We start from the raw sequence: 11,831 nt of genomic DNA on the forward strand, positions 1-11,831 counted from the left end.
ACGAAGGCATCCCCAAGTCGTCGCTATCCCTCGTGGGGTCGCGATGCGACATTCCGTCCCGCTCCGTGTTGTAACACGAGTTTCACTTTACAGGGTGATCCATTGGTAGATACCCCCACTAAAATAACAGGGTGGGATTGTAGAGAACACGAGGTTTTATTTTGACGACTCTGCACATCTCCCAATAAACTCGGCACACTCCACCGTAAGATGTGGAGTCGTCGTTCTCTCTCAATATCAACAATTGAGCAGAAAGCGAGTATGTGATTAGAATCGGTGGGTTATCCATAAACGGATCATCCCGTGTTTATACACCAAGGCAAAGAACAAATAACTTTATTTAAAAACCTCTCTTGCAGAGCCACATGTCAAAGTTAAAGAATGACTCCATCACGCGTATTAACATTAAACAGAGACGTAACCAACCCTCTTGGCCACTGTGTGCTTGATAAACAGGATGGTGAATGCCATGAATTCTGATTGAACGGTTAAAGCATGAAGCCACATGACTCACCGCCCAGCAAACACTAATGACCTCGGGGTTGTTTTTCTGTGCCACATTGGCCAAGGTCCTTTGCATGCACTCGAGCATTCGCTGCATTCTGATGCCCGCCGGTGCCTATCCCATGCTGCAGGTGTATCGATTCCTGGTTCGAGGTGAATCGATCCTGCCCAGAGCACCCTTCGGACTGATTCTGAAGCACAACCAAGAGGCGCCCGTGACGTTTGTAAGTCGATCCGAGTTTGTTGTTGCACTGCCACGGGATTTCCCCGCGCCGATGTCTGCACGCAGTGGGAGGGCATTCGTCATAAGTCACACACGCAGACGGCGATGTTAACCGCGTGTCTGACGTGTTCTCTTTCAGGGTGTTTTGAACAGCAGTTGGCATTGAAGAGGGCACGCGCACCACCCTATGTAGAGTTTTAGGGAACCGGTCGATTGTTGGCAAAGCACCACGGTAGCACAGGAGATTTGTGAATCTCTAAAACATTGTGCCTGGCAGTTCTTCAATTCAAATTGTCTTCGACTTTGCAGGCTAACTGTGAAGATTAAAGCACACAATGGAGTTTTTTATTCCTTGAGGAAAGTAACAAAGCCATGTAATCTCGGTATCACAACATTCTTTGTGAAAACAGAATAAAGTGTACATTGAAAAATTATGAATTCAAATGGAATGTCACCTTTTAAGTATCTTAATTTGTTTGAAGTCATTCTCACCCAACCGGGTGTGCCAGTTGACCCAGAAGAAGCATTTGGCAGGCAAAAGAAAATGCACCTTCATGACTTCATGACTAAGCCTCCCCTTCTCGCCCTCCTGGCTCATGCAATCGTCGGCTCGCCAACACTTGCAGTTTCTGAAAAGTGGCATCAGGTGGCACCGGAGCGTCCAGGGGATGTGATGAACGCGCACCAAGCGGGAGCAGGGCGGCTGCCAAGATGTGAACCAATGAGGACACTCGGTGGGGACCAGCACCTTACGTGACGCAAAGCCATGAACTCGATACAATAGGGGGGTGTGGGGGGGTCCATCAGCTGGAAGCTCCTCCCACAGCGACTTGCGAAGGAATGGCACCAAACGTGCCTCACCTTTGTGCTCCTCTGCGCGCCTTCCCTTGGCCTCTGCGGACAACACGCCGTGCGGACATGCCACTTGAGCTCTGTTTGGCGCGTTAAGAATTGTGAGCACGGGATGATTGGGTTCCCTGGCTTCCGGTGTTTGGAATGTTCAACCACTGCGTCCGGGCTTCTTCACTTCATGAACCCCTGCCAGATTCCACGCCCTGCTCGTGTGGCTTGTGTGTGTGTGAAACGTGTGGCTTGTGTGTGTGTGTGAAACGTGTGGCTTGTGTGTGTGTGTGAAACGTGTGGCTCTGTTTGCTAGGAGTATACGCCAGCACCTGTTGTGTACAGTCTGCACACATGCCATTAGGGCATCGTATAATCAGCTGTACCACAATCAACCTTTATACATAGGAATATATCTTATTATATTTGTATGCCAAATCTGTACATAAGAGAGTGCGGTGTGGTTTTTTTTTATTTCTGTTATTTCCTTTTGGGTGCTCGTCGTGAACGTTTGGGAAAAAAATGCTTTTTAGAGTAAATGATGATCGTAAATGTCAGCTGCTTTTATAATTGCAATCAATTGTGTTCAACTGTAAGTGTAATTAATAGAAATGAACATGCAATTACAACCTGGTGGATTGATTTAACATGTTGCGCTATATGCTGATCTTCCCGTCGGGTTAATTCTGCAACCTTTGTCTGTCCACTTAATTTTTGTTTGTTTTTAAGCGCAATCACAGCCATATAACCTTTTTGTTTCGGTATTCCGCAGGTGGAGTGCCTTAATTCTAATGGCAGTGCTAAACAAGTTCCCAAATTGGCACTTTCAAGAAAATACATTTAATCCTCCAAATCCCTTATCCTCCGCCTCTTCACGTTCATAACACCCATTCGTACCTCAAACCATACACTTGCGTTCAAAGTCCTCCAGAGCCCTCTGATCACACGGATAATGATAACAACCCTCTAATAACTTAAGTGGAGGCATTCTAGGGATTGACAAAAAACCGCATCAATTCACGTCCTGTATACCAGCCGAGGATTTGCCGTGCGCCGCACACGGTATTCGGTTTATTATGCCAAGTGCTAATCGTCGGGGTCTTTATTCCACGCAGGTTGTGACGTGAAGGGGATAAATAACCATGCTGGTCGTTGTCGTTGGTTAATCTTGTTGGCACTGGTTAGTCTCTGGAACTTGTGTACGATGCCTCAATGTTCCTCGTCTTATTTTGCTTTTAGACATCAGCTGTTTTGAAACCCATTATTATTATTATTGCCCCTTTACATGGTAACATTCTCACAATAATTTGCCAGTAGCAGCAGATTAGTTGCTGCGTAATTGGGCCTACATGTTATGCAGATGAGCAAAATGCTGGTGGCAAAATAGCAATATAGAACAGAGGGGTGCAAAGGCCAAGCAGAGTAGACGGATCCCCTAACAGTGAATAGTAGGCTCCACAGTACATGCGACACTGCTGTGCCTCTTAGATTTCCCTCGATGGAGCGGCTTGTCTGCGAGTGACGGAATGGTGGAGTGTGCTTTTCATATCAGAGAGGATGGAAGCAGCATCCAATGCCATTCGCAGGTATACCGGGGATTAAAAGCACTTTCGTAAACGTCCGTTAGGGGGCAGCACATACTAATCTAAATGTTGATTGTACGTTGAAGCCTATTTTTGGATTGATCAAGCCTTTTACTAATTATCTTCACGAAAATTAATGACGAGCACCACATTGATACATTTTTTTAAAAATCGAGTGCTGCTGTTACGGCCAGTGCAGTGCATTCGTGCGCTATTGGCGGGCTCCGTGATTGCAGAGGACCTGCCGAACTTTGAACGCGATCAGGTGCGAGTGGATTTTACGCCAGACCGGGAACCATGCTCCATGCTTTCACAAGTGGCACCTCGCGAATTGTCCTCACCAGGGACGTTATCCACAGGGTCGATTGTTCTTGATTCCGTTGCTCTTTTCGAACCAACCACCCAACTAAGCGACCTCAAGCAAATCAGCAGGGGCCGACTGGGACCGCGTCATTGGTTGGTTGCTGAAAGGCAGGGAGATGATGGTCCATTTTTTGTATGGCTTTAGGAGTACGATGGAGGGGTCTGCTGGAGACAAATACTTGATAACCCACAAAATATTGTCAAAAAAAGTAGGCTCTCATCGACCATCGACAACTCAAGTGTGTGAACATGAGCGAATTATTAAGTTCATTATTGAGGCCATCTGCAGCATCTGCGGGGAGACACGGTGCAATAAAACATATATAAAAAAAATAGACTGTTAAGTGTTCCAATTAATATAGAATGTTATCTTAAAATGCACGTGTGGGTTAGTGACTATTTCCAGCACGCCCCTTCATTGAAGTGAAGCATTTTTTTGTGTAAAGCATTGTTGGTGTTCACAACGGTCTCGTCGTGTGCTTCGCTCAAGAGCAGTAACACCCGGCGTGGTCTTGACTCGGGATGTAAGTTGCCAAAGTGAACCTGTGGAACAGGCACTGTTCAAGCACATTATGCTGTGCAACATTCCCCTGCCTTAGTGAGCTGGACCATTGGGAACGGTTCACGCTGAAAAATTACTGGACTTGAAATAGCGTGTCGCCACTCGTAGTTGCTGCTGCTGCTGGATCCAATCCTTTGGGGGTGGGGAGTGTTCAGTCGATCGCACATTACCGAAATGCATATATTCCCTTTCGCACTTTAAATTAATTGAGGGTCCTCGTAAGAATATGGCGTTTGGAATGGTTCACTGGTGTGTGGTTTGCTGTATAGGAGCAAAAGCTTTCAAACATGGGCCAGTTGTGCGTTTGTCTAAATGATGCATACACCCAGGGCTGCTTGGGAACTTTGAATGTATAAAGTTTGTGGCCCGAAGTGGCATGTTGCAAGCCTGTTGTGGTTATAATGTTGCATTGCAGAAGCAAAGTGGATGAAGCTGGGCTATTCCATATGTAATTAATCTATTACTTCACCAGTTATTGGTTTGATTACTCAACTAAACTGATAACACGAAAATAGCCACGGATGACGCTGTACGGGAGGTAATGGGCGAGGCATGGTGACATCATCAGCTGCGTCACACTTGTGTCCTGTAAGAGGTTTCCCACCTTCGGGAAGAACCCAAATGATCGACCACAACAAAAATAGTCGATATTAAAATTTGACCGTTGAAAATACTTAATGAATTCATTATCCTACCTTTAAAATTATGTGTTTTAGATCCTCTGAAATATGTTGTTCTGATAGAACCACAGTATGTAATGGGCAAAACAAAATATCAGATGCCTTCATAATATTTTTAATAAATGCATTTAATTTTTCACTCCATTAAATTACATTTTGAAAAAATCTCAAATTTTTTAACTTGTTTTACATACAGTGCTTATTATCTACGGTAGATTTTAAACTGCCGGATATCAAAAACTTTAAGCAAATATGTATGATACGCTCTTTATTTTTCTGCAGCGTGAAAATATTCACGTGGACATTTATAAGTCTTCAACGATGCAGTGGTCACACGTACCTCTTTTCCACTTTACAACCGAGCCACGCCAGAGCCGTGCCCAGACAAACCCGGTGCAGTTATAAGAGATGCCAGTTCTTCCACTACGGAATCCGAGTTGTGTAGATAATGTCACACCGGGCCCTACCTCTGATCCAGCATGGCTGAGCGTGATCCAGATTCCGATCTTGTGTTCAGCCACCCTATCACAATGTGGATCTGGCTCGTCACGCGAAATAGCCAGTGGAACACCACATTACTATGAGGGTTCTGCCCTGCGGATGTGGCAGTGGAAAATTGGTGACACTGTCCACAATAATTACAGCTCAAAGCAGCCTTGTTTGGATAACAGCAACCTCACAGTAGCCTTTGGGTTTTTTTTGTGTCATAAGAGGTTGAGTGGTAGTGATATGTGACAAGATATAATCCAGAGCTAAATGAATTAAATGTATTGGCTTTGTGCAATTATTATAAAATCATAGTAGGCATTGCTTTATTCTGTCATACATATTAAAACATAATTTTGCAAAACATATTTACATTTTGACATGTATCCATATTGGTGCCATAATTCATGTAGATACAATTCACAGCTCCATACAAACATTCAGATTTGTTAATTGGTTAGAACTGATGTAATGATAACATTTTGAGTTTTATAATGTAGTGTAAAATAAAAAAAATATGTATAGGTCGTAATAAGCAACAGTGTGTCAGGGAGTACAGTGACAAAGGCCAATCCTATAATCAAAGCTAAGCCTTTAGTCCCTACTCTGCTTTCAGTGTCAACATCTGTGATGCAGTCATTTGCATTATCTGCATTAACCTGTATTCAGGTTCATTGCACCTTACGAAAATCCACGATAAACTGTTGCCACTTTCTATTATTACGGGGCAGAACGTCATGGGGCATAACTCAGCACTGCTGTTCTTGATGTAATATCAAAACTAGTGTCAGTGAGAGGCCCTGACTGGACTCTTGATGAGGTTCAACGCACATATACGGCGTCATTTGTATGAGAGAGAGAGAGAAAAAAAATCACATCCTTAACTTTTACAGCCTTTCGTGTCGGTAATTCGTAACGCAAGCTCGACGTCTCGTCGAGAAACCCGGCGTTCACTGCGAAGAGAATGAACGACGACCGCTGTTGCGGGGCGAGTGGTGAGGAGCTGCGCTCATGACGGTGCAGGTTGTCGCTTGACGGCTGAGACAGCCGCCCACCCTTGAAGGGGGCGAGCGATCTGTCGAATTCGTCGGTGCGAACGCTCGCCAGGGCCCTCTAGACGTGGCCGTCATCCCTCGCTCGAGAGCCCCATCCGACTGTTTTGTCGCGCGCCTTCAGACGAAACGCGCGGGGCAAACTCGAAGGCCCCCCCCCCTACCCACATTTTCTTGGATGCGATTTCACCCGACGGAGCCAAATGGCTGTAACCGCATGCGGGCAGCGCCAGGCCATTTTTGTCGATCGCTCAGAATTGGATTTGTGCACCGCGCATGCTGTTTTCAATTTGGCTGCCGAGCAATGCATCGCACGCGACGAATGGTGCAAAGCTATTCACGTTGGACAGACGATCTCGCCCACAGCCCCTTTAATTTCCTCTACGAATCCTCGGCAACTGGAACCCTATGAAAGTGGGCGGTAATTTCACAGGTCACAAGACAGGGCTTCTCGCTCCGACGTGGCTTTCAATTTCGGACGTCGAAATTTTCTCGGCGAGGTCAAACGTTTATGTTTTTTTGCGCGACGTGGTCGTACCGCTGGAATGTGTCCCGAGACGCGAGTCTTTTTTAACGAACCTGGCACCACGTGGCTTCCTTGTCACTCGGAAAGTGGGAATTGAACTCGCGGCTGTAGTGCCAACGACCAGTTCAGCCGACGCCCCTCGACATAAAGTAACGGGGGGTTTAATAATTATAGATTTGAAGCTTTCGTGTCTGCAATGATTCATATTCTTAGGGGTTTTTTTCTTCGGTAAAGTCACGTAGGTAAAAAAAACATTAAAAAGTAAAATAAAATAAAATTCACGACGTCTCGGAGGCAACACAAGCTTCCGTCTTCAGGTGGTACCGTCACAGCCACGACAGCTGTATCAAGTAAATGAGAGATTGCAGGAGCTACCACTCCGTTTATATAATGAATTATATAATAATGAATTATATTTACTTGATACAGCTGTCGTGGCTGTGACGGTACCACCTGAAGACGGAAGCTTGTGTTGCCTCCGAAACGTCGTGAATTTTATTTTATTTTACTTTTTAATGTTTTTACCTACGTGACTTTACCGAAAAAAAACCTGGGTATAATAATAATTCCGATAGTTATTTCAACTTAATGCGGGGACCTTTGGCATTGCAGTTTTTGCACTTAAGGGTGCCAACTTCACTGAAAAAGGACACTTGAACTAGGAAATGTCCACATCTATTTTGCTAACTAGTTTAAGTGGATTGTTTTCTTCTAAAATAATAATGCTGCTGTATTCTACATAGACAACATTCCATGGTATATTTTTGTTGTATGTAGTGCTAAACCTTTCTGCTGTGCAATGTTTATTAACCGGGGGCCACCAAGCGCAAATGTCATCGTGACATTGATGTATGCGCTCATTTCTCTCAGTCGCCCACCGTTAATGGAACGTGCGTGCATCAGAACACGCGCACAACACAGTGTGTTGGAGATGGGTCATGGGGGGAGGGTTTCAAAACTGCAGGCTCTTTCCTCCGGCACACTTGTTGTGTACCTCCTTTTCCACTGCACAACTGGGCCACAGCCAGACCCATGCCAAGCCAGCCAAGTGCGGCTCAGGATGTGCCAGGTTGTTTTAGCACCGCACCGCCCACAATGAACGTGTCGAGTCACGTGTAGACGTGACGCGGTGACGCGTTTGTCCTCGCTGTGTACTAACTGACATCACTTGCAATGAATGCGTCATTAGCGAGGCCCCGTTTGACCCCGAGTCGCATTCAGAGGGCTTGTGAGGCCAGCGCATCACTCTGCGGTTTCGGCTCGGACAAGGCAAATAGCCAGTGGAAATCCACCCGTGCCGTAAGTGCCCTGCACTGGCTCGGCTTCGATGTGACAGTGGAAAACGGGTGTTGTTGACCATTGAGGCTGTAATGCGTAGATTGCAAGGATTACAAAGGGCCAGTCAAAAGTTTTTTGAGTGTCACCAGAATCAGCCACGCCGACCTAATGAGAGAAGCCTATTTTGAAAACTCTGATTTTGTGTCGGTAATATAATAAAGTCTATTGGCTTTTAGGGGTTGTAGGACTTTTAAAATATATATATAAAGCGAGTGCTCGTCTGTGTACTTTTAATATCACTTTCTCAATTTTCCGCCCGCTTCTCATGCTCTCACCGCTGGGTTGGTGGATTTTGTGAATATTATTCACGTGTACTGTATTGATCTGCATCGTGATTTGTAAAAAAATATATATATGAATTATAATAAAATGGTAATTTCATATCACACATGACCAGCGTGTGTTAACGGTTCATTATTCTTGTGCTTTGCCCACATTAGACATTGAGCAGGGTTCATACTCTTAGGTTTTTTCGGTAAAGTCACGTAGGTAAAAAAGAAAAAGAAAATTAATGAAAATAAAATAATAAATAAATGAATAAATAGATTCCCTTTTATTATAATTAATAAAAATAAAATACATTTTTTTTTTTACTTTCATTAATTTTAATGTTATTTTTTACCTACGTGACTTTACCGAAAAAACCTAAGCGTATGAATCCTTGCAGTCACGAAAGCTTCAAATCTAGAATTGAGCAGGGTGCCTGTGCAATGGTGGTCATCTAGAACATACCGTACAATGCGTAACGACGGAATGCACCGATCCACAAATACGAAGTAGACATCGCGACGATGATACACTGCACCACTCCTGCCGCGGTTATCTGGGTTTGACCACCTGCGTGTGAAACTGTCGTTGTTGCGTTGCATCTCCGTCAGCCATTCGATTTAAGAAGAATGCCTGGACATCTGCACATCAGTTTGCACGTAGGCATGTACACTACTGTACAATATTTACAGAATAAACTGTACATGGACGTGGTGTAGTGGTGGTGTAGAGTGAGTGCGTCACGCCTATTTCGCAGGGCGCCACGATGACGAGATGTTAACTACCTCGCCTGGTGTACAGGAGGTCGTGGGTTCGATCCCGACCTTGACGCCTGCTGCTGTATATTTGGAGTTTGCGTTTCTCTCTGCCCGTGGTCGCGTGGATTTTTCTCTGGGTCCTCCGGTTTTTCCCTCCACATTTAGAAACACGGGTTTAGAGTATTTGGCTGCTATACATTTCCACGTGATAAACAACTTCGCTGAGCTGTCATTTGTGCCCAGGTCGCTTCTGAAAAAAAAAAGAAATTTAGCTCAGTGGGCCTTACCTGGTAAAATAAAAAATGTTTAATTTAAACTAATTTATTTACAACTGCTTGTTGCATTTAGTTTGTTGTCTTCCCCCATAGCTGGCTACGATCGGTGTGAAATAAATTAAACGTACGCAGCGTTATTGGCAGCATTCGTTTGAAGCAGGACTTCCAATTGGACTTCTTTTAACGGGAGGACATCGTCAAGGTTGCAATCTCCCTCCGCACTATGAACCCGATGGCCTGAGTTCAATTCCCCCTGGCGCTGGACGTCGCCCTTCACAATCTTTACGGCGTAGATCGACAAGCTTCAGGTCGTGAATGAATAACCCAGATTGGCCCACGCAGTTTAAGGCGCAAATGGGTAAATTCACGCACAATTAAACCGATTGAGCCGAGTGAGAGGGCCCGTGTGTTATTCTTCCTCCCGCAGTGTCGAGCAACGAGAGAGAGAGAGAGCGAGTGACCCAGCGTTGAAAAGAAATTGAGCCATCAAACTGCACGCCCAATCGGCACCTGGGAAACCCCTGGCCGTGTCGAGATGCGTTCCGTAGCCTCAACGCAACCTATCATTGACCAACTGCACCTCGCACACAAACGAGTGAGTTTTCAACTTTTTTTTTTTTGCAATAGCTCTCTGGAGTCCCCGACCTTTATTCCCCCTCCACGTTCTTGAAATCGATCTTTAGTAGTAGGTTTTTACCCTTTTAAACTGGTACAAAACTGACACCTTTATTCAAGGCATCATAAAAGAGATCTCATAGTGTAAATGCTTACCCCGAGCTCTCAATACTCTGATATTGCACTGTGTTTGAGTTGTACGCCTTCTGGTGTCATCTGGTCCAACACCAATTGGGGACTAGGCTCTAAAGAAAGCCGTATCGGGTGTGGACCAATCAACTTCAAGGACAGTGCATATTATTATCATTATCAGAGTTGCTTCTTTTTGTTTGCTTTTTTGACTACTTGTGTTGTGGTTATTGCAAACATGATGCCTGAATAAAGGTGTCAGTTTTGTACCAGTTTTAAAGGGTAAAAACCTACTACTATATTTTGCCACTGGTAAAAGAGATCTCATAGTGTAAATCGATCTTTGTTCAGAAGCTCCGATCACGTGACCCCTCTTCACCCTCGATTGGCACTGTTTGGCTACGTACGGTTGTCAAATAAGTTCCGCTTGGCGTACATCGAACGTAAAGTTTCCGAAGACGCTCCCAGCACGTGGCGCGAGCGAAGCGTCGTCGGTACGCCGAGGCCGAACGAGGCGCGGTGGAGCCACAGAACACAGTGGGGAGAGCCGTGACAGCGCATCAGAGAAAACAATAAACCCGACGCAGTGACTCTTGCAGCGGCTTCGAGATCCAGCAGAAGGAAAGGAAGCGGTGGCGAGGTTTTGGAGGTGCTGTGGGAGACACCAGAATCGTTATTTAGACCGGAGGAGGAATCCGATGAGCTATGAAGCTCTTCACCCCCCACAGATCTCCAGTATGGGCGGGTCAACAGAACGTGACCATTGACCAATCACGGGCTGCCCGACAACATAGCACTTTTCTGTTCCGCCCGTTCGCCCCAGGAAAGCCTCGCTGAGTCTCAAGACTCTTTTTCAGGAGGGTCCTGCCAAGTGTGTTTTTTTTGGTCTTGCAGTCGTTATTTCGTGGAGAAGAATAAAACAACACCATCATCATCACACCAATTTCGGTTATCCTTGCAGCAGCAGCAACTTTTGGCGAGCCCACCAAACACAGTCGGCGGTCATCGCATCGGGCGCTTTCAGATGCGCTTCTGCGGCCGTCTGGAACGCGCTCTTCCTTCCGATATTAGGAAACCATTGGCGCTATGCACTTTTAAATCGTCATCATTGATTAGCACGGTTGGCTATGGACGGTGCGAAAAAAGTTCAACGTAAATTCATTTAACAAGTTACTGTCATATTCTTGGTTCTTTCGGTAAAGTCACGTAGAAGGGAAACAAGAAATTAATAAAAATATAAAAAAAAACATTCTCACGACGTTTCGACTGCAACACAAGCAATCGTCATCAGGTGTGAAATCCACACACCTGATGATGATTGCTGTGGATTTCACATTTTATTGTTTTATATTTTTATTATTTTATTGTTTCCCTTCTACGTGACTTTACCGAAAGAACCAAGAATATGAATTCCTGCAGTCACGAAAGCTTTAAATCAAAATTTAAGTTACTGTCATGCCAATATTGGTCATTTTAGGGTCATGTTTCATCATTGCAATGTTTGGCCCAGACCAGCTTCATTGTATCGGGGTGTTTTTTTATCTCTTTATTCCCGCTATGGGAGTAAACCGAAAGGCCTATAGCTCATTGCGTAGCTTTGCAACGTCTTTGGATTACAGGGGGGACGGTG

General features: G+C 45.1%; 1 protein-coding gene across 1 annotated transcript in view; it reads left to right on the forward strand.

Moving 5' to 3' along the window:
- Nucleotides 1-6,100, forward strand: part of LOC133350909 (E3 ubiquitin-protein ligase znrf2-like) — a 31,275-nt gene extending 25,175 nt beyond the window's left edge. Inside the window, exons 4-5 of the mRNA XM_061565745.1 lie at nucleotides 636-728; nucleotides 867-6,100. Coding sequence (XP_061421729.1) covers nucleotides 636-693 — 58 coding nt within the window. The 3' untranslated portion in view covers nucleotides 694-728; nucleotides 867-6,100. The remainder of the gene's footprint in view (nucleotides 1-635; nucleotides 729-866) is intronic.
- The last annotated feature ends 5,731 nt before the right edge of the window (nucleotides 6,101-11,831 follow it).

This window comes from Lethenteron reissneri, chromosome 35 (genome assembly GCF_015708825.2).
Source record: "Lethenteron reissneri isolate LAM-NWPU_2019-01 chromosome 35, ASM1570882v1, whole genome shotgun sequence".
Taxonomy (NCBI): Eukaryota; Metazoa; Chordata; class Hyperoartia; order Petromyzontiformes; family Petromyzontidae; genus Lethenteron; species Lethenteron reissneri.